This window comes from Etheostoma spectabile, chromosome 22 (assembly GCF_008692095.1).
Source record: "Etheostoma spectabile isolate EspeVRDwgs_2016 chromosome 22, UIUC_Espe_1.0, whole genome shotgun sequence".
In the NCBI taxonomy this organism is placed as follows: domain Eukaryota; kingdom Metazoa; phylum Chordata; class Actinopteri; order Perciformes; family Percidae; genus Etheostoma; species Etheostoma spectabile.
Window position 1 is genome coordinate 1,649,470 of NC_045754.1, and position 24,484 is coordinate 1,673,953.

A 24,484-nucleotide genomic window follows, 5' to 3' on the forward strand; every position below is an offset into this window, starting at 1 on the left:
CCTTCAGAGCACTTTGGAAAAACAACACAGACGGTGAGTCCACTTGAAACTGGTAGTTTAAGCCTGGTGGTGCATTCAAAGTGATTGTAAAATACCCTTTACCCATCTTGTTTTTGTCGTTTGACCGCAACTTACTGACCGTAGCTATTCTTTAATGTCGCCAAATGTTGTTGTCACTCCCCGATGTAAGTCGAGTGCAGATTTGAGTCGCGCATGTGTCAACATACAAGATGCTAACAAGAGATTTCTGTAATGTCAATACAGTAAAAATGGACCTACTTAACTAAGTTTGTTCACTGCTGGCTACAAGCTAGCATCAAACACAACAAATTTGTCAGCTGAATGGCGTTTTGAGCTAATGTTAGCACTCAGACTATCATAGATAGCTAAAATGTTTTTGAAATGACTGCTAGCTTAGCTACAAGCTAGCAATCAAACACAACAAAGGCTGTCAGTTGAATGGCGTTTTGAGCTAACGTTAGCAATCAATCATAGATAGCTAAAACGTTTTTGAAATGATTCCCATCTTCTGTTATTGTTTGTAATGAGAAAGGTTTATTATTAAATGGATTTCACAAATTTCGGTATGACGCCTCATGCCGTAAATCGTTTAAATCGGATCATGCGCGACTCACATCTGCACTCGACTCACATTGGGGGGTGATAGTCGCATCCGTGTAACAGTATTTATCTCTATTAGACATTCACACATTTTATTTATGTACTCATTATGTCTTTAAAGTTAATTTAATCAGGCAGTCTCATTGAGATTAAAATATATTTTCCCAGAGGGCTTGAGAAGAAGAAGACATTCACAAGAACACCAATCAGCGTAACAGAAACAACACAACTACAAGCTCCGTGCACACGTACAGCTCCGTAATCGTAGTAACACAAGTTGCCCATGCCATGCAAACAGCCAGACAGCTAGGCAGTGAACATGCCAACACACATGTCTGATTAACATGCTGATCACTCGTCCCACAGTCACCAACATCCATCCCCCCAAGGCTTCCAGTCATCTCAATGGGCGATACACAGTGCATAGCGTTATCCTTCCCACATGGTCTAATCAGCCAGAATAACTGAAAACACATGTGTGGCTGTCAGAGGCTTTAGAAAGGCTGGTCAAAATAGAAGCAGGAAAGGCTGAAACAGGCTTCCTTCTAATGTGTCAAGCTCTAAAAACACTAATAATAACAACACTACCCTGGGGGCAGCAGTAGCTCAGGCTGTAGGGACTTAGGTTGCCGGTTCAAGTCCAGCATAGACTCGGTACGGAGTGGTAGCTAGAGAGCTGCCAGCTCATCTCCTGGGTAATGTAGATGCCCTTAACCCTCGTGTTGTCTTCCCGTTAACCATGAACTTGTCCTTCCAGGTCAAAATTTAAATTGTTTTTGTGCTTTTCCGATGTTTTTGTCATTTTTCTGATTTATTTGTCACTTTTTCCAGCTTTTTTGGCTTTTTTTTTAAAACCTGAGCTGGTTTAACAACAGGTTTTACACTTATTCTTGGAATTCATGGTCAACAAACCTCTTTTATATCAAATTATACACAAGTTTTTAGTAAATAAGGCAGAAATAATGAATTATTTTGACTATAGTTAAGATCTGAGGACGTTGATTGGATCACAGATGGGTAGATGTCAAAGTTTAGTCCGGATACTGTTTGGAAACCATAAAAAAAAAGAACTCAAATGCTATAAGATTAAATAAAACACCCACAAAATTCAATGAAAGTAATGTTGCATGGAATCATCCATGTTATTTTTGGGCAATTTGGGTGAAAGAAATCCATATTTCTGATATTAAACACTTAGAAACGGGTCAGTTTGACCCGAGGACAACACAAGGGTTAAGCAAGTCACGACCCCCCGACTTTATGACATCCCTCCTCTAATGCCCGTCTTTAGGTGCTGTGTGTGTATTTCGGCCTATGTATGTGTAATGACTAGTGCCAACAGAGAGTAAAAATGACATTTTGCCAATGATGGATTACTAAAGTCCATCTTCTTCTTGATAGCGTCTTTCTGTTGCCTTCCCTACGTGGTAAACACCCAAGCTTCCAGTTTGTAGTACAGCTAACCCTGATGACATCAACCGCATCTTTATAGTCTCTGCATCTGTCAAATCCCTCTAAAATAATAATAATATAAAGGCTCCGTGACATGGCGGTTTTAATGTCTTTAGCTTCCAGAAAAGTTGTATTTCAGAGTGAAAGGGATTATGAGACCAGGGCATAATTACAAGTGGGTTAAGATCCTTCAGATCTGATTGGGTTATTTAAAAGTAGGTGTGGCTTAGCAAATATGGCAGAGCTATAGATACCAAGCTGAGGAGGACTGCTCGCCTCACCTACACCTTACTCATCCACCTTTTCTGAAACCCTGGCTACGTAACGCCGCTGGCTACCTGTAATACTGTTTCAGGTGGCCTGAGTCAGATCAGTGCTTTCCTTATACTACAGTACCACTGTACTGTATGGGGCACCAATGGTGGAAAGTTTTGTACGAATTTATATACTTTTTCACTCTTACTGTTTAAAACAAACAAGGATGAATAAGAAAATAGCTACAGTGTGTCTAAGTGTACTGTAATAAAATAAGAGTTTGAATATGTTTCCCTTGGTAAATCGTATTTTTATCTTTTTTTGCTTTACTCTGTTCAGTTGAACTACTCAGACTGAATGGTTTGGAGAATTATAAGAGCAGCAGCCTTGTACTAAGAAGACACTGAAAGGATGTTGGAGAGCAGTGAGAGCAACTCCCATCCTGTGCACGCGCGCGCACACACACACACACACACACACACACACACACACTCACTCACTCACTCACTCACTCACTCACTCACTCACTCACTCACTCACTCACTCACTCATCACACTGAGATGAAGAACACGAAGGAAGTAAGACAAGAAAAGACTAACAGCCCATGACTGGTGGATGATAATGACCAGGCAGACAGACTTACAGCAGAGGGAATTGTGGGATATGTCTTACCAGGCTTTTGCACCACATGCGCTTCCTTCTCTCCATTCTCCAACGTAGCATCCGTGTCTGCACACACACACACACACCCCACACACACACACACACACACACACACACACACACACACACACACACACACACACAAGCAAACACATTACAATCCATCTGAGTGCTAATGGCTCGACGAGATGGAAAATCAAACTGCATGGTATTGGTTTGTACAGCGGAAGTATGACTGAGTCTGGCATTAAATGGAGACTATTGACCCAGACTTTTAAAGCTTTTTAAGAGCACCTCAAAATAGAGATGTGTGTTGTGTACAGATTTGTGTTGATGTGCCAGGAAATAGCACATGGGCCTGTTCTATTGAGACTGGGGCAGGCGGAGGGCAGCACATATCGGCTGGTGTCAGCGTGGGATGCTGAAGGATGTGATACTGTGTGACATCTGATTGCTGAATCACTACACATTATCTATCTAATGTGGCACATCAGACACAGACACACATGTAACACACAAAGCACATTGTAACAGCTTTACAGCAAGGCTTATTATTTATTGACACGCACAGAAAAAGACAAACTTTTTTTAAATGGTAACTGGACTGCTTTTATCCAAACGCCAAGTATTATACAATTTGCCTCTGGTTCACCCATACACTCACTATTTACCCTAAATGATTAATTTCTTAAAGTGTGCTGACTGGTCAGCAGTCGGCACTGGAGCAGGTTAGCCATGCAGCATATAATCCCATGGTGATCTAACCAGGTTAAAAGTGAGCCAGCTATGTACATCTGGGCCACAGGGCTCACTATTTCTCTCTTCCACACAGACAAGTAAATGCCACCACAAAGCTGCAAAACAAAGCCCATTCACAGGTGGCTGCAGCTCAGGAGGATGAGCGGGTCATCCATTAACCACAATGTTAGTGGTTCGATCCCTAGATCTTCCTGTCCGCCTGTCGAAGTGTCCTTGAGCAAGACACTGAACCCCAAGTTGCCTTGCACAGCGGCTCCGTCAGCATCGTTGTATGATTGTATCGGTGAATGAGAGGCAAATTGGAAAGTGCTTTGTCTGGTAAGGTAGAAAAGCGCTATATAAATGTGCAATATAAATGCGCTATATAAATGTGCGCTGTATAAATGCTAATGCACTTTGTCTGGCAAGGTAGAAAAGCTCTATATAAATGCCCAATGTAAATGTGCTATATAAATGTGCTGTATAAATGTTAATGCTCTTTGTCCGATAAGGTAGAAAAGAGCTTTATAAATGCGCTATATAAATGCACTATATAAATGCGCTGTATAAACGTGCTATATAAATGCTAATACTCTTTGTCTGATAAGGCAGAAAAGTGCTATATACATGTGCTGTATAAATGCACTATATAAAAGCGCTGTATAAAAGCTCTGTATAAATGGACTATATGAATGCGCTTTATACATGTGCTATATAAATGCGCTGTATAAATGCTAATGCTCTTTGTCCGGTAAGGTAGAAAATGTGCTATGTAAATGCTGACCATTTACCATTCTGCACCATGTGTACACCTATAAACACTACACAAACAAATTGACACGTTAATGTGTAGGCATACAAAAAAACAAAAACATGCACAAACACACACGAAGGATGATTAATTTGTGTCCCTTACAAACACACAGTACACAAATACCACAGATCAAAAACACACAAAAGCACAGGACACATCGCATGTGTCGCATCAGGGCCCCAAAGCAACAACGCTGGTCAGAAAAACAAATCTTCCACCGTCTAGCTCTGCTGACAGGGGACAATAATTTGCAGACTGCCTCTCCCTTCTGTTTGGCACTTGGCGTGTCAGCATGTCTGCGTTTGTCCGAATGCACACAGCGTGCCACAGTTGATCACAGGCACCACCACCCACGGCCCGGCCTACAGCTGGCTCTCACTGACAAAAGCCCACACACAGTCTGACTGTCAGACCAAAGTGTCTGGGAAACCATAACAGGCCCGAGAGCTGAGTCTGCCCCGGTTAACTGTCACTTCCTTTTTTCTGGTTATTCACTCAGCTGTTTATTTGATCCATCTCTCTGCTTACTTACCTTGCCATATACCTATCTGTGTTTTTCTATGCCTCTCTTCCTATTGCTTTATAACTAAATATCATTTCTACTCTCACACTACAAAAGACAAGTTTGAGCAACAAGTGGTGCTCATACAATCATCAGCCAGTGGTAGAGCTGTAGCAATTCAATCTGCGTTTTATTTGCCTGATAACCGATAAAGTGAATGAATTAAAAAGTGCGCTACTTTGGCTCAGCTACAGCTCTGTGTCTGTCCCTCTGCTTGGGTTGGACTCACCACTGAGTCTGACTTAATGTCCCCCCCCCCCCCCCCCCACAACATTATCTGACTCAATGTTCCTGGGACTTGCGTTTTAAACAAAGTTTTGTGTTGGCGTTTGTAACAACCAAAAATCTTAATTTTGACTTAAAGATTTTAATTTTCACTGTAAATGCACATCGGTTCCAAACATATCGTTTTCATTAACTACTAATAATCGGTATCTGCCTTTAAAAACCCGTTTTAGTGGATCCCTTCATAACCTACACCTCTTTTAAAAGTGTTCTTATCACATGACTCTACTGTCTAATTGATATAAACCAAATCCTACATGTTGTATCAGCCTAATATTCATAATGCAGTCTTATATTAACATATTCCACATGGATGCAATCATTAATAGTACCAAAAGTCTATTAAATTAACAAGGAAAAAGTCATTCCTGAGCCCTCACCAAGAGTATTACTCAACAGCATGTATGTACTGTATATATTGCACAGCATACAAACATTACAATTTAATGCACATTTTCTAAATGCACAGATTTAATACGAAGCCTGAAGACACAATAGCTGCTTTTTTACTAAAGTTCTGGGGTCTTTTAAGTCTCACGACTCGTAAAGATTAGGCAAATTAGTCAGCTGACGTATAAAGACCATGACAGGATGAGGGCTGCTGGTGGTCACAGGGGTAAACACACTCTGCAGCCGGCAGTTCAGCAGGGCCGCCAGCTCCCCCCATCTCTCTCTTTATCTCTCGGCCATTTTTTTTGAGAGAAGCCGACAGCAAAGCCTAACTTTACGTTTTTTTAAGATAATTTTTTGGGCATTTTTAGGCCTTTAATGACAGCTGAAGAGAGAGAGGAGAGAGAGAGAGAGAGAGAGAGAGAGAGAGAGGAGAGAGAGAGAGAGAGGGGAAGGCCGTAGGTTGGAGTTGAACCTGCTGCGTCAAGGAGTAAACCTCAATATATGGGCGCCCGCTCTACCAACTGAGCTTTCTGTGCGCACCTAACATTACTTTTGATGTTATCAAAGACAAATGTTCATGGTCAAAAGTAAGATTTTATTTCCATCATTTACAATTTCAAAATGACAGAAAACTAAAAAATGGCCTCTGCAAAGGTTTGGTCACCCTGCAGGGTTTATAGCACCGGATAGTGTCATGGATTGTTCTCAATCATCGTCTGGAAAGACCAGGTGATGTCAATCTTAAGGTTTTAAATGCCCAGACTCATCTGACCTCGCCCCAACTATCAGCTCCGTGGGTTCTTCTAAGCAGCTGTCTAGAAAACTCAAACTGAAAATAGTTGACGTTCACAAAACAGGAGAAGGCTACAAGAAGATAGCAAAGTGTTTTCAGATGCCAATATCCTCTGAATGTAATTAAGAAATGGCCGTCATCAGGAACAGTGGAAGTTAAAGCAAGATCTGGAAGACCAAGAAAAATATCAGACAGAACAGCTCGCAGGATTGTGAGGAAAGCAAGTCCAACCCTCGTTAGACTGCACAATCCATCCAGAAGACCTTGAGACACTGGAGTTGTGCTACACCATTCCACTAAAAGAGATCCTCGTACAAACATGGTCTTCATGGAAGAGTCATCAGAAGAAAACCTCTTCTATGTCCTCACTACAAAAATCAGCGTTTGAAGTTTGTAGATGAACATATAGACAAGCCTGATGCATTGTGGGAACAAGTTCTGTGGACCGATTAGGGGGATCAATCATCCTTTGGGGTTGTATTGCAGCCAGTGGCACAGGGAACATTTCACGAGTAGAAGAAAATGGATTCAATAAAATTTCAGCAAATTTTGGATACTAACTTAATGCAATCTGTGCAAAATCTGAAGATAAAGAGAGGATGGCTTCTACAAATGGACAATGATCCTAAACAACCTCAAAATCTATGGTGGATTACATCAAGAGGTGTAAACTGAAGGTTTTGCCATGGCCTTCACAATCTCCTGACCTCAACATGATTGAAAATCAATGGATAGACCTTTAAAGAGCAGTGTGTGACAGACAGCCCAGAAATCTCAAAGAACTGGAAGACTTTTGGAAGAACAAAGGGGCGAAGATACCTCAAACAAGAATAAAAGACTCTTGGCTGGCTACAAGAAGCGTTTCCAAGCAGTGATACTTGCCAAAGGGAGGGGGGGGGGGGGTATAAGGTATTAACTCTGCAAGGTGCCCAAACATTTAAAGACGCCATTTTTTTGTTTTCTGTTATTTGAAAGTGTAAATGATGGAAATAAAAATCTAACTTTTTGTGACATATAAGTAAGTTAGTAGTAAGAAGTAAGGTAAAAGTTTTAGTGTCTATATAAATCAGAACATGTCAGATACTGCAGGTTTATCGAGTGGTGTTCCTCAGGGTTCTGTCCTGGGACCAGTTCTTTTCCTTCTGTATATATTCCCTCTAGGACAGATAATAAGCCAGTTTCAGGATGTTTCTTATCACTTGTATGCAGATGACATTCAGTTATACTGTTCCTTTAAGCCTACTGAGTTATTTAAACTGTCATCCTTAATGAATTGTCTGAGTAGGATCAAGCAGTGGCTAAATGACAACTTTTTAATGTTGAACTAAGCCAAGACTGAAACTTTAATCATTGCTCCGGAGCAGAGCATCCCTCAGATAAAGAAACAAATTGGTGACTTAGGTTCGTCTGTTCCGCCCAGTCTCAGGAGCTTAGGTGTTGTTTTTGATGTGGCCATGTCTCTGGAGAAACACTCGAAACAACTTATTAAAAACTGTTTCTTTCAATTAAGGAACATTTCAAAGATAAGAGCCTTGGTGTCAAAATCCGAGTTGGAGATGATTATTCATGCTTTTATCTCGTCTCGCTTAGACTATTGTAACAGTCTTTTTATTTGCCTTAATAAGAAGGATCTTTGTCGTCTCCAGACTGTCCAAAGTTCTGCTGCTAGGCTTTTAACCCACACGAGTAAAAGGGCACATATTACTCCAGTTTTAGCTTCACTTCATTGGTTACCACTGATATTTAGAATGCACTTCAAAATTTTGGTCTTAACTTTTAGAGCCCTACAAGGACAGGCACCCCCATACATCTCAGACCTGATACAGCTGCGTACATCCTCACGTAGTCTGAGATCAACAGGCCAGAGACTATTAGTTGCCCCCCTTACACATTTTAAAACTAGGGGGGACCGTTCTTTTCAGGTTGTTGCACCGAGGTTGTGGAACGCTTTGCCTCCTTCCATGCGCTGCTTAGATTGTGTGGAAAACTTTAAAACTCAGTTGAAAACTCTGCTTTTTAAAGAGGCTTTTAACTAGATTGTAGGGTGGTTAGGCTGGTCTTATGTGTACGTGTTATTCTTTTGTTTTGTTTTTGTGATGCATTGTATTTATGAGAGTTGTTAATGCTTCCTTTTGTTGTGAAGCACTTTGTGATCTTCATCTGAGAAAAGTGCTATACAAATAAATTTTACTTACTTACTTACTTACTTACATATAATACAAATGTATAATCTGTCATTTGATGCCTTTTGGAGATTTTTCCATCTTTTCTTGGCTTCTTCATGTACATTAATATGCGTTAATTTTTTACCTAGGGTGCCCAAACTTTTGAACCGCACTGGGCGGTTTCACAAAAAATGGAAATACAGCTCTGAAAATGTCAACATTAAAAATATCACAAAACTTTGGAAAAAACATAAAAAAACACCTACTACATTGAAAAAGTAACAAAAATGTTGGAAAAAGTGATAATAAAAAAGTTCCTGCATTCATAAAGCACCTAATGACTTCCTAGACCCATCACCTAAGACTTTTCCAAATAAGCAGGTTGGTCAAGGACACATTCTTGTTTACATGAAGGGGGTTAAATCTTAAATGTATACGTTAGAACTACCCCTTGAACCTCTTTTGGGATATTTGGACACTAACTACTCAGAGTTGGGACACATTTTCCCGCAAAGTACCCCAAATACTACGTGTCATCTGGGATATTTGAAACAGTGACCACTACTCTGCTTATCTAGGGGCTACTATCTTCCCTGCGGCTGAATGGCACCCTAGCAGATCCAAAATGGCAGCCAGTGTCCAGCGGTCTCATTTAGGAGCAGCTGCAGATTATGTTACATAACAGAGACTCTCATCCCGCTCAGGATAGATGGGATGGGATCCAGAGGTGAACCTAATGTTGTTCAGGAAGATTGAAGTCAGTGACAGACAAAGATTATGAATGGAGATTCACACAGTTACACAGGAGATGGAGCTTAATCTATTTATGAATGAAAACCTTAGCTGGGTAAGACGTCTGAACTAAGAATGATTTCAAAGTACTCTTGCTAGTTTATAAATCCCTTAACGTTTTAGGTCCAAAATACATTTCTGATCTGCTACTATCCTATGACCCCCCAGACCTCTCAGGTCATCTGGACAGGTCTACTTCTGTCCCCAGAGTCAGAACAAAACAGGGTGAAGCAGCTTTCAGTTTCTATGCTCCTATATCTGGAATAAATCCCGAAACCTGCAGATCCGCTGCTACTTCAGTCTTTTAAATCAAGGCTGAAGAACCTTTCTTTTTGATGCTGCCTTTCTTTAAATGACTGCTCATTCTTTAAATTTCTTATGCTGCACTGTAACTTTTATTTTGTGTTTTATGTGTCCTAATGTTTCATATTTGTTTTAACTGTATATTCATGTGTCTTATTGATTTTTAATGGCTTAGGACTTTTAACTGTTGTACTTGTGTTTATCTGTTTTAATGATTTTATGTAAAGCACTTTGAATTGCCCTGTTGCTGAAATGTGCTCTACAGATAAGCTGCCTTGCCTTGCCTTGCCTTGAACCAGGGTTAGGGTCTCTGATTTCATTTTTATTAACTCCACTTTTTTTTTTCCCGTTTCTTTTTTCGGTTTTTCACCTGTCCACCCAGTTCCTTCTCCTAACCTTCTCCCTTCATTTCCTCTTTACCTCTGCCACCTTGTCCTGGTGTTAGTCTGCATTCACACTGCCTGTGTTGGCCGTCAGATGGTCCGGCAAAAACGCAGGGCTTTCTATTTATTTTATTTATTTATCTTTTTTTTTTTTTAATTTTCGCGTTTAGGTTGCAGCCTTTCCTAAACACAAAAAAAGATTGTGGACACTCAAAGATTAAAAAGTTGAAAAGGACATGTTAGAAGAAAGCGGCACTAAAATGTAGCTGGCATCTTTTTTTACCGGGGGCTTTTATGGTCAATGTTCAATGTTCAATAAAATGTTGGCATTGATTTTTTTTTCTTGTTTTTTTTTTTTTTTCAAAAAGCATACTGAAAATCAGCAGAAATGCAGAACTGAATACATCTTAATACCTGTTTGTTTATTTAATTAACCCTCATGTTGTCCTCGGGTCAAATTAACCCGTTTTCCTATATCAATGTTCTTTTTAACTACCCAAAATAACATGATTGATTCCACACAACGCTCTTTGGCAAAAACACATCTCTACTTTCATTAATTTTGGGGTGCCTTATTCAATTTTATAGCATTTGGAGAAAAAAACAAATTGAAGTGGTTTTGAAATTGTATTTAGTAAAAGTTGACATATTCCAGTCTGTGATTATCCATCAACATCCATTCCTTTAATTTTAGTCTAAATAATTTCTAATTTCTGCTTTTCTAACTCAAACATTAGGTATAATTTCCTATAAATGAGGTTTATTGACTGTAAATTCCAAAAAATAAATGTAAAACTAAACGTTAAATTAGTGTTGAAAACATTAAAAAAAAGACAAACATTTAAAAAAAGCATTAAAAGTGTTGAAAAAATGAACGAAAATGTAAGAAAAACTTTGATTAAAGGCTTAAAAAAAAAGGTTGATTTTCAATGGTATTGCATATCGCATATCTTTCTCATATGGTGCAGTCCTACTCTCAACGTTGAATTGGTATCATCTAGCAGAGTCAGCACGGTGCTTGTAGTCATGATGAATCATTTCTACATTCCTCCACTGGGCTCCATCAGATCAGTCTCACCTGCTCTGGTGCCGTCATTGTCCAGCAGGGGGATGTAGTCTGTCTTCCCCACCGTCTCCCCGACCTGATCCACGAAGGTCTCCGCTTCCAGCTGAGCCACAAAGTCCCTTTCCACCAGGCTGTCCGGGGCCGGCTGTGGAGCGCTGTCCGTCAGTGCATCGCTCAGACTCAGGTCTAGCTCCGCCATGGCTGCACACAAACACAGACAGAGGAATCAAACCAGGGAGCAGTCAACATGTCATCGCCTGTTGAATGATGCTGTCCAGCTCTAAAAAGAAAACCAACCCAAAAAAACGAGAATACATAAGTCACAAAAGGAGAGAAGAAAATAAGAAACGACTTATCACATGATGTACTTTAACCCTTGTGTTGTCCTCCCGAGTCAAAAACTGACAAGAATTTGACATTTTCGTCCTTTTTTTTCACTAACTCCACCTTCCTACCACTAGTTTTACACTACTTTTGGAGTTCATGGTTAATAACCTTCATTTATATAGAATTAAACCTAATATTTGAGTTAAAAATGCAGAAATTATGAATTATTTTAACTAATAGTTAAAATCAGAGTAATGAAAGTGATGAATTATATTTGCAAAGAGCATTGTATGGAATCCAATCCATGTTTTTGTGGTAATTTGGTTAAAAAGGAACTCATATTTCAGATATAGACATTATTTATAGGGGTCAAATCTGACCCGAGGACAACAGGAGGGTTTACAGCTTAAAGGAGAATTCCGGTTGATTTCAACACGTAGCTCTAATGTTTGTACATTAGGAGTGCTGTCTACACCGTGTTCTCCTCCTGTTAGAGTTAGCACCCAACAGGCTTAAACAGGGCAAGTTTTAAATGAGTATTTAGCCTCTTAGCATGTTCAAAATGTCCATTCCAAAATTCCAAAATATTTTTTTTACACAAAAAACGATTTGCGGTTGTTATGTCCTTAGTAACGAATGACTACGTAGAAACGTGTCTGCAGAACCACAATACTTCACTCAGAATGGTTAGACGCACCACCTGCAATATTGCGCCCCCCCCCCCCCTTGAAATGTAGAGATAAAGTTGAGGGGAGTGGTGGTAAAGCTGAGCGAAGGAGGAAGACATTAAGTGAGAGAGAGAGAGACAAATGGAAATGGAGAGTAGTAGTCAAAGGAAGTGAGATGGCAAAATAAATGTAACCCAAGCCCTACGCAATGACAGCCTATTGCATCAGCGTGCCCAGGAAGTCTCTAAATCTGAAGTACAATAAACAAAATGACTAAATCGATTTGCTTTTGAGGGAAAATGTGATGTGAACTGAACTGGGCCGCAGGTTTGTGTCCCTGGGTGGCATCAAACTTGCAGCTGGAGCACTAACAAGACCACAGGACCTGTACCCAAACCCTGTGCTGGCAGCCATCCATCCTGCTGAAGTGTCCGTGAGCAACACACTGGGAACCAGCTGCGAGGCCCGAGGCCTTGCAGCTGGCTCACAGTGTGTTGCTCAAAGTTTCTTCTTCCTCTCCTCTCCTCCTTCCTGCTTAGCAAATCCAACATGATAATAGCAATGGGCCAAGGTACAAATGCGCCTGGCTTTATAAGGGACAGGGAGATGACACTGTGGGTGTCACTAATGGGAATATTACCTGCTCTGAATGCTCATAGGGCTGTCCTCAACTAAAGAAACTCTTAGTTAACTGGGACTAGAAAAGCACAATCTGAATGTAGTTAATCAACCATCTGTAAAACTGAGTTTCTACACAATTAATCCTGCAAAAGCACCACTTTAAATCTTGTGTTCACCAGAAATGTGCTCATAAGTTTCTTGGAAGTGAGTAATTAAGCATGAATAAGCATAAAAAATGACTTATCAACTAAATAAATCTTAGTCGACTAAGACCAACACTACAGATTAGTCGACTAATCGACTAAGAGGGGACAGCCCTAAATACTCAAAACGCATTAACTTCTTCACATTTTCTGTATTAATTATTATTATTATTATTATTCTGCAGACTGGACTGAAAGCGTTGGCGGGCCGGATGTGGCCCACGGGCCGTCCGTTGACTCATCTAAAGTATGACCTCTGACCTCTCTAGTAGGCATCTAGACAAAAGAAAGCTTTTTATATGACTAATAATAACCTAAATGTAACACCATGTTCTACCACAAGGGGGCACAGTTTAGTCCGCTGCATGACAGAAAGGCCTGACTCGGTCTCCCACAGAGGAACAATGTGTATCTAATTAGGCCTCAGACACACACAGACCCAAGCAGTCATCGGCTCATCTGGGAGTCCAGCTGAACAAAGGCCACCAGGGCAATCTGCCGAGTCATGTTTTGTCATCTTCCCCAGATAATGCCAGATTATGTTCGGTGCCGGCAGCAGCCAGCCTCCCTCTGCTCACGGTGTCTATCCGTCTCATCTCCATCTTTAGAATTCTCCTCAATCGTCTACAACACCCTTTACATCTCTGGCCCAGACAGCGCATGTCTTCCCTCTCTGGCAAACTTCCTTTTCTTTCAGGGTTCAGGGTTCCTGGTCCTGCTCAAAGGTCATGTAAAACAAGTCATTGGCTGCAAAGCGGCCTGACCCCAGATTTCCAACAACCGCGGAACGGCTGCGGAGTCGATAAGTTTCCATTAAAGTTTATTAGGGGTTCAGAAAATGTCACAATTCCATTCGATGCAATATCGATTTTCATTCAAAAACAATTCTCAAATAAAAAAACGATTCAGAGTATGTACATGTAGTTCTTTTTCCAATGTGACAGTATAAACGCCATTACAAAACAAAAACAAAAATATATGAATTGATTTTGAATTGGTAGAGCTTAAATCGATTCATTAATGTGAATCAATTTTTTTTGCACACGCCTAAAGTCAAAGCGTGGATTTCCACTGACTGCCGAGCGACGCTTCTATTTTTGCTGGACGCCGGAGAGCCCCGCAGCTGTTCAGATCGTGCTAGGCAGGAAGTCAAGGATAGAAACAAAATAAAACATCCGGTTAATTTTCAAAATAAAATACACCATACTCACAGCAGATCATATTTCCCTGCACTACACCTTGAAAATGTCATAATGGCGGAGACAGGCCTGAAGTCAGCAGGTCAGAGGGGTTTTTTTTGTGATCAAATTTTTATTTTAATATTCAGAAAAAAAATGTAAACATAACATTCACATTTACAAACAAAACACTGGGACATAGGAACGCGTCCCAGGGCCACAAAATCACAGAGAGGAAAAACAGAGGGAGGGAGACAAAACAACACGTGCAGAAACAGACACACACAAACAGACACAAGACAAGGGACCAATCACACACACAAACCAAATAATAAAGAAAAAAATAAAGAGCCGTTAACTATTTTCACGTGGGGCATTTCCCAGGGGGTGAGATATGTCCTATGTATGAATTGTAGTGAATCTCCTGGTGGTCTGGATTGCGAGGTACTTCTGGAATGTTAGGCCATACGTGATGCCAGTCGAGAGCGAGGCCTGGGCAACCCCGTGCCCAGATCACAGGTCAGAGGTTTTGTGGTTCCGTTTCTAGAAACTACATCCTGTGATATCGCGGGATCATACGTGAATTTGCGAGATCTGGGTCCTCGTGACTTCAGTTGTCAGTCATAGAAGATCCGCAACAAATCCGGACCTGGTGGGTGTTCATGGACGGCGGTGCACGCAGCGGAGCCCATCCGCAGTAGGTGGAAACCCAGGGTGAGACCTTTGAGGTATTCCAGTCTCCTTCCTACCCGGCTGCCCTGCCAACCGTGCTCATATCAACACATTATAAACATAACAAAGCCTTCATTCCATTACTGCAACCCAAAACTTAACAGACATCCATTAACACTACAACCACTGCAATCAAATATTAAACACTGGGTGGTTTTGTTTCTGAGATCCATCAGCCCAAAATCCCCTAGAACGCCACAGCCCCATCTGCTGGACTACCTATGCATTACCACAGGAGAACACAACATTATGTGTACTCAATGGCCAATGGCTGTCTTCTATGGTGTTCGCAACGGCCCTTAGTTTGAGTTTTCTTGGAATTATGCTACGGCATACCAAACTATTTTGGACAACAGGGTGCCTGAGGAAGGCCTTTCTCAACGCCACAGTGCACAGATCCAGATCTAGAGCCAGATCCACAGAGACATGGTTCCACTGACCTCACCCGACACCTTTTACAAGCAGAGTGAAAACAAGTCTGCCGGTCGTTTTAATTACCGTACACCACCTCGTCATTATTTGGTAACCGTATTTCCTGAATGGTGTAGGAAATATTAGCAGAGGGGAGACTGAAGGAGTCTATTCATTCAATTTTATTTATAGTATCAGTTCATAACAAAAGTTATCTCGAGACACTTTACAGATAGAGTAGGTCTAGACCACACTCCCGAATTTACAAGGACCCAACAGTTCTAGTAGTTTCCTCCTCCTTCTCAATCTGACACAAGAAAACAAACTGGTGTTGCTCTATGTACGTCAAGGCAAAGTCAATAACCAATGAAAAACCTCATTAAATATCAAAATCATGTAAACTGTCTATAAATGCAGGGATCACGTAGTCAACAATAGGTGGTTTCTGACGCAGGAATATAAATAATCTACACGTGGGCGTGCTCCTTACGCGCCTGCCAGCCTGCCAGCGTATCAGCGGGCTAAATGAGCCCCCGGCGCTGAGACCAGGGTGTGTCGCAGGAAGACTGCTGCCTACCGCCTCGACCACAAAGCCATGCTGGTCAGAAACTCTGCCCTAGTTTCCATATTTAACCCCACATCATCTGAGTGTGTGTGTAGTCCACAGTATGTCATGTCTGCCAGGTGCAGAGTTGGCCGGGGGATCCACGCCACCCAGACTACCAACTGATATCGTTTAACCCAGGATGAGACCCACCACACAGCCATTTCAATACTAAGCTATGGGAGATTACTCCCCTTCTGCTCCTTCAGCTTCTATTTCCACAGTGGGCCCCCACATGACCACAGGACCAACCTTTTCATTAGCTTTGGGTCCTCCAGCGGGATGGATTTGGATCCCAGGGATTAGAAAGTCATTATCTCAAGGTTTTTATTTATTTTTTTGACTGGAGTGAGGTGCCGTAGTTTGAGCTGAGCTCCTGTTTTCCACCTCCCGCTCACAAATTTGGTGTGGCCACTCGGAAATAATGTGGATTCAACAAAGGAAGGAAATCCATGGAAGAGGCCGTTCCTATTGTGCTGTGTGTAGCAAAATGCTTTGGGTGTGTGACTGCATGTGTGGATTAGTCATGTGTAGTTGTGGGTGTGGCAGCCTCTCTGCTGGTCTTTCAGGCGCAGCCATCCATATTTTACATTCAAACAGAAATAAAAAACAGGGTTTCTTCAATAGCCCAACGGATGTCTATATTACATAATGTACTGTATTATGTCTGTTTTACAGCAAACTTGTACACTGTATTTATCAACGGGGTTTCAAGAGTTTTATCTGGTTACTGCTTTTTATATTTGTCTGGTTCACTGTGATCTTCTTCTTGTTGTTTTTTAGGTCGAGAATTTTAACATCTGTCCAGGGACAATGGATGAATAAAAATAGGCTTTTGGCAAATTCTGGTGCATTTATAGCAATGTTAATTAATGTACACTGTCCCTGTCAAATAAATGAATGTAAATACTGGATTTCTATAAGGCCTATACTGACATCGACATGTTGGAGTTTTTGTTGATTTGCTAACTCACAAACTGAACAATAATGAAATGAAGTCAGTAAATTGACTGGCAACAGGTGTCATTAAAGCCAGTAAAAGTAATGGCTGCTGGTTTAAAGGAACACACCGACTTAAAAAATATAATAATAATAACAACAATAATTTGTATAGGGCTTCTTAACGACCCAAAGTCGCTTGTCAACTTATTGGGACTTTAGCTTATTCCCAATATCCCCCAGAGTTAGATAAGTCCATTCATTCCCTTCTCATCTCCGTGCGTGCTGTACCTCTGTCTGACGCCCCCCCCCCAATTTGTCCGATTGACAGCAATCTAGCCCAAGCAATCTAGCCCCCCCCCCCAACAATTATTTTCATTGTCAATTATTTTTTCTCGATTAATCAATTAGTTGTTTTGTCCAGAGACAATGAAAATGGTGAAAAATGTCAACTACTGTTTCCCAAAGGCCAGGAGGACGTCCTCAATCCTGTTCTGGCCACAACTCAAAGATCTCCAGTTTACTGTAGAGGACTGACAAGACTAGTTACCATTTACATTGAAATAAATAATAATAATGAGTCAAACCGCTTAATCGGTTATCAAGACAGTCAATAGTTGACAATTAATCACTTAATCTTGCAGCGCTAATCTGATCTCGAAAAAAAAAAAAACATTAACTAACAATCTAGATTGCATGGGGTTGGCAATAAGATCTTTATTATTCATAAATCATTAACCCTTAATCATTTCTCAGCCAAACTACCAAGAGAAAACATTTTCTAGCTTGATTATAAAAACGCTAGCCTCCAGGTTAGAAACCAGACGCAGGCCAGCTGCTGGGATGTCCAGTGTGCTCCAAACTGTGCCTCCGAGCAAGGCACTGAAGACTGAAGACAACTGCAACCAAAATTGGCAATTTCAATTGTTAATATTTAGCCTGCCTCCAGCTCCACCAACTATTATTATTAGCCTAGTTGAAGGCGTTGGGAAGTGTAGTCGAGTGTCCACTGTCCAAGGACAATGTGGCTGTTCAACACCTGGAGATTTCATATCCCTCTATTATCACTATTAGATTAGATTAGATTACATAATGCTTTATTCATCCCACAGGGGAAATTCCGTTATTACATCAGCAGCGGTTTTCTACAGGTGAAGCAAAAAATACAGTCCTAGTCAACAAAGGCAATGATCGAGGTAACTGCATTTGCGTCATAAATTATATAATCCTGTGATCTTAATTTATAAAGTATATTCTTTTATCTTTCTTTAATGACGCAAACTATATAAAGATAGTTCTGCTGTTCTACGTGTTTAAATCCAACACACAACCAGAGAGGATTTTAATTGTACATGTTAATCTCAATTTATCAATGTTGGCTGTGGATCATATCTATCGGGGAAAGCCAAAAATTTTACAAAAATGGTACTACGGCATCTCAATACTGTGCAGGGGGGGGGACAATACAGAGGTTTGTCCTGATCCAGTGGCCTCATCTGTGCCTGGGGCCTTTGCCTGTGATTTCTATTGATCTCTATTCCTTAAGACTAACGCATCTTCAAGCTGTCCTTCTAGTAGGGCAAATCAAACACCCCAGAAGATTTAAGCATTTTTAATCCAATAAACAAACACAAACAAAAAATAAAAGGGTAACTACCGTTTGGTCAGCCTGGACCCTGTTTTCCTATGTTTTTGTGTCTAAGTGACCGATGGGAAGAACAATCTTTGACCTCGGCCCAGTATTCAGAGAGATCTCCGCAGTCAGCAGCGGTGAAACAAGCTACAAGGCAAGTTAAAAGGACAATTGTCCAGATTGTATTTACCTTCACAAAAGTGCTCAGAGACAGGCTCAAATTACTCACTGGAATCATTGGAACTCCTTTAGTAGGTGTCCTATTACCCTTTTTTATGGCAGCCAATCAGAATTAAGTACACACCCAGACCATGGTATACGCAACAATATCGCACATTTTCCTCATATTGTGCCGCCCCACTAGGAAGTAAAGACAACAATAACAACGCGCTCTGTAATAAACTGGAAAGAACCCACTGTATCATCTTGATATTGGTGAAGAGATTAGCAAGTGTGCTGGACATATTGCACACCCATAATTCCAAACACAAGCAACTTAATTTAAGTCATTACATCTGCCTTCTTCAGACAACACAGATATTTTCTCTACCAAGAAGATTTTTCTCCGGCTATGACTCTAATGCACCCAGTTCAAATTATTTTGAAAATGTTTCTGAAAAGGAAAGAAAAAACACTTTTTCTCAAATCTTGCCAATCCTCTTACAGCATAGGTCAATGATTAAATCAAAGAACTAAAAAAAAAAAAAAAAATGTACACCGAGTAGAGCGCTTTCCTGATTTTATTGATGTCTTGAAATACTTGGATATTGGTGAAGCACATAATATAATTCTATAATAATAGAATATATGCACACTGTGGATCCTCCATATCATCTCGCAATGGGATTTTAGATGAAGCTACATTACAAATCACTTTCCAGGGATGGGTGTGGGAGTGTTTTCCAGTTGTTACTGCTTAGATCTGGGAACACCGTCACCAGAGCTGGAACCATTCATCAATAAATCAGGTGTTTGTCAGAAAAGAAATCAGCAAAATTTGCTAAATAGGTTTTATTTTGCTTCTAAAATGTGAGGTGAAGTTTTTGCCATCATAGTAAACTGAATATTTTTTCTAATCAATTTGTTGATGGACATGTGTCACTAGTTTTCTGTCATTTTCAATACAAAATGATAAATCAATCAATATGGATTATATTGTCCATACAGGTTGTAAACACAATTGAGTTCAAATGTCTTGAAATACTTTGCAGAACGTAAAGGGTAACTACAGGTTTTTTTTTTTAGCCTGGACCCTGTTTTCCTATGTTTTTGTGTCTAAGTGACTGATGGGAACAACAATCTTTGACATTGGTCCAGTATTAAGCTAAATCTAGTATTAAGTAGTAGGCGGAACAAGCTACAATGTAAGTTAATAGGTCAATTGTCTAGCTTGTACTTATGTTCACAAAAGTGCTCGTTTTGCCACTGACGGGCTTTAGACATGACAACATCCGCAAAATTGCGTTTGTTAAACCCACCAGACTCCATGTAAATAAACAGTAATTTAAGTATGTTAAAGTAAACTTCAATTAAAGTCGACAGAAACAAAATAACATTGTGAAAAGACGTTTTTGGGTCGTCTTTCTACTTTTACAATCATCACAACTAGTTTGGGTTGAAATAAACACATAGTTTACAGTATTTACATGTGAACATATGTTGGCTCTATTCACACTAAAAGCATGGCTTTTTTTTAATGAGAGTCTGGTGAAAGAAAGAGGACCCTAAAACGCAACTTGCTGGTTCAAAGTAAGAAGAAACACATTAATTGGCGGTAGAGAAATAAATTGTATAGCCTATTTACATTTTTAACATGCAAAAGACATTTTTTTTTTTTTTACTTTTCTTTTTTTTTTTTTAAGTAGACTTTATTGAGAAAAAACTTTTTAACGCAGTGTCCGTCGTTGAATCAATTTTTTTTTTAACATTCATTCATCGTTATGAAGGTAAAATGTGCAATTAATTGTAATTTTTTTATTTCAGGTCATATCATGCAGTCCTACTGCAGATCATATCATTTCGCAAAGGGATGTTGAACAAAGCTAGGTTACAAGTCTCTTTCCAAGTGGTCGAAAAAGTACGGGCACAGCAGGTACTATGAGTGTAATACTTTATTAAAGCAGACAGCGTGAACATGGTCTGGAATAACAATAATAACAAAGTGTCCAGTGGCCCGTGTCTGTAGCCACAGTGTGTCCCTTTCTAAGAGAGGTGGGCCACTTCCTCTAAATGCTCCTGCTGTGGTTGTTGCTATGGCTTCTCTTATTACTGTCCCTTCACAGAGAAGTCAAAATACTGAGAGAAGAAGCTTCGCGGGGTCTTCACTCTATTTGCTAACTGAAGACTGCAGCTGATTAACGTTCTAATGTAACTGGAACTCCGAGTCATGATTAATCAACATCATCCCAATATTGAGGGAAGTGAACTACATAATGTGGATTAATTTCTCCCATTATGCAAGTTTCCGGTCCACTTATTTACAGATTTACAGTGTGCATCTGTCTTTAATGTTAATGTGAAAGAGAGTATGTATGTATGTCGGATTGTTCTTATGTACAGTGTGTGTGTGTGTGTGTGTGTGTGTGTGTGTGTGTGTGTGTGTGTGTGTGTGTGTGTGTGACACCATTTCCCTTTTTTTTTTTCTTCTGCAGTCACACTTCTGTTTTTCTTCCAGCTGATATACAGAGACAGCTGACGAGGGACTTTTAGCCAAAGCTCTCTCTCCCTCTCTCCCCACACCACACACACACACACACACACACACACACACACACACACACACACACACACACACACACACACACACACACACACACACACACACACACACACACACACACACACACACACACACACACACACACACACACACAACACACACACACACACACCCTGATGGATTGAATACAAACTGGAGCTTTTTGTATCCAACAGTTAGATGGAAATCCCCCCAATTCTAACCTAATTTAAGAGAAAATCTATCTTTTATATTAAAGATTAAAAGAAAACAGCCTGAGGTTGGAAGTGTCTGGTATCATATCCCGATACTGAGGCTGAGAGATATTATTAGTTTGAACTAATTACTGGGTGAACCACTGCATTCGAAGAATCAAATTGAAATTAAACCAGAAATTGGCGACACTAGCAGTCCATGCATTTTCAAAGGTGCATCAATGTACAGTTGTATATTGTATAAATAGCTCAGAAGGATATGAGTCATATCAGACAACAAGCTGCACTTCCTGTTTTAATACGTAGAGTGAGGATGCGGGCTGAGGACTTAAAAGAATCCTCGTAAATAAATCGCACCATTCAGACATACTTGCAACTGAAAAAGTGAGTTTAACTATCGATAATATCGAGTAAATGTGCAACCAGTGACAGTTAGTGTAGAGCAGCAATTAGTTGATTAATCGATTAAAGGAAAAATAATCGCCTATAAAACTATTTTGATTTGTGAATACTTGTTTGTCATGTGAGGAAGTGATGTTTTCCTTTGTCATACATGATATATATATATATATATATATATATATTATATACACACATACACATACACACACACACAGTATATATATATATATATATACGAATAGACAATGAATCAGTTCACTGGAGAAAAAATGGTGTGTGTGTGTGTGTGTGTGTGTGTGTGTGTGAGAGGGAGAGACTATGAAGCAGAGATACTTTGAGGAAACATTCCAATAGTACATGAACACACGCACTCGTTAGTTCACCTCATAGCAGAAGGGGGGGGGGGGGGGGGGGGACTCTGCTATCTGATCCCTTTTCACACCTTGTAATATCCAACTCCAAGTACGGCCTCAGGGCAATCCTGTCATGGTGCTGTGTCATAAAAGCTCCTTACCAGACGTTCTTGTGTAAACTGTTACAGTTATTGAGAAATGCAGACTAAGTGCATGTACACTAGATGTTACAGCAAGCACTAGACATTTTATCGGTATCGCCTCCGATACAGCCTAAACCGCTGGTATCGATAACAGGAAGTACTGGAGTTTATACACAGATCTGATACCACGTAATCCACGTAGCCCTAAAGAAAACCTACTTTACAGTAGTTTATGTATGTTCTTTTTCCGTTACCAGATCGACAACAGAGACAGAAATCATACCCCATCCATATAGGGATATATGACCCAGTGGTATCGGTACAGTACTTGGTACCGGCCAATACGCAAGTTCAGCTATCAGAATCAGTATTGGGAAGCATGAACTGGTATCAGACCATCTATGGCAAGCACAATGGTCCAAATTGTATCATACATAGGTCAAATTGATAGCTGGGTAATTGTAGCAATTATCTGACTGACAATGTCAGACAAAATACAATGGTAAATCCCTTATAATGACCATTTTACTATACGTGTGTGTGTGTGTGTGTGTGTGTGTGTACTGAGGTCTGAGGTGACCAGAGCCCAGCTGCCATCGCACTAATCTCACAGAGATGCTATCGCTGACATTCCTAGCGAGCCAGTCAGGCTATTTCATCAACCCAAACAACACAAGCACTTTGTCAATACACCAGGACACACACACACACACACACACACACACACACACACACACACACACACACACACACACACACACACACACACACCACACACACACACACACACACACACACACACACACACACACACAAATTTTTCGTCAATTTTGTCAAAAGTGGCCAGTTGGTAGAGCACACATGTAGGTTTCCTCCTTGACACAGCGGCCGCGGGTTGGACTCCGACCTGCAGCCCTTTGCTTTATGTCATTCCCCCTCTCTGTCCCCTTTCATGTCTTCAGCTGTCCTGTCAAATACAGGCCTAAAATGCCCACCGGAAGAAACAAAATAAAAGAAATGGTGCATCTCCAGGGCTGTCAACACAATGTCTCGGCAAAGAGGTGGAGGCAGCGCGCCGCCCACTGGCTAACTTTAACCCTGGGGGCGCTGAGGCCATTTTTACAGTTTAATTTCCGTCTGGATTTATTTTATAAAAAAGCTTGTAAAACATCAACCCTGTTGTCTACAGTCAAGATATGAACATCATTTTTTTTAGGACAAACTGGGTTATTAGAATATTTGGGTTGCAGTGAGGTCACTTGCATGTTAAAAATGGTTGTAGGGCCTTAAAGATAAATAAATAAATAAATAAATGAATCTTCCAGATATGTATTGATATCACAGACATATAAGTAAAACCTAAGCCATTTTCCATTCTAAAACACTTTTCATATGTCTTGGGAGTCAATCTGTGAAGAAATAAACATTATAACTTATACAGTTGACAAAATACATGCATTTTTTCCAAAAAAGTCAAGACGTTTTGCTCTCATGACATTTACTTATGCCAATAATAACATAATAATGTCATATTTATTGATATTACACCCACAGCAATGTTATACAAGCAAATATGTGTCTAAATAGTGCATTATTTGGCCTTCCATAGAGTATATAGGCAATTTTGTCCCCTCTGGCCTTCCATACAAGAGGGGTGCCTTTATCTCCCATATATGGGCATGTACTTCCTGAAACAATAGACGGGAGAGACAGGGCAGAGATGGAGGAGCGAGCCAGCGGCAGAAATGAGCCAAAACGTGATGAATTATTGACATAAAGTGGATCAATCTTGGATATAACAGTATGGATTTAAAGCCCAAAGAGGCTGAAGTTCCAGGCTGGATAGAAAATCCCCTGTAGAGGCTAGAAAGACAGGGAAAGGCCGCTGTAAACGCGAAAACGTCAGGATTTAAACGAAACCGAAAGTGAGTAAATCGCTTGTATGGTTCAAAAGTTATTAAACTATGAATCGGAGGTACTTTTTTACTCGTGGGCGAGTGTCTCGGGCTCAGAGGGTTAATGTCAGTTAGCT

At 40.4% G+C, this 24,484-nt stretch overlaps 1 protein-coding gene across 1 annotated transcript in view; it reads right to left on the reverse strand.

Moving 5' to 3' along the window:
* Positions 1-24,484, reverse strand: part of LOC116672501 (microtubule-associated protein 4) — a 148,415-nt gene that overhangs the window by 95,321 nt on the left and 28,610 nt on the right. The window contains exons 2-3 of the mRNA XM_032504386.1: positions 11,299-11,487; positions 3,002-3,058 (exon numbers count right to left, since the gene is read on the reverse strand). Of these exons, the coding sequence (XP_032360277.1) occupies positions 3,002-3,058; positions 11,299-11,485 (244 nt within the window). The 5' untranslated portion in view covers positions 11,486-11,487. The remainder of the gene's footprint in view (positions 1-3,001; positions 3,059-11,298; positions 11,488-24,484) is intronic.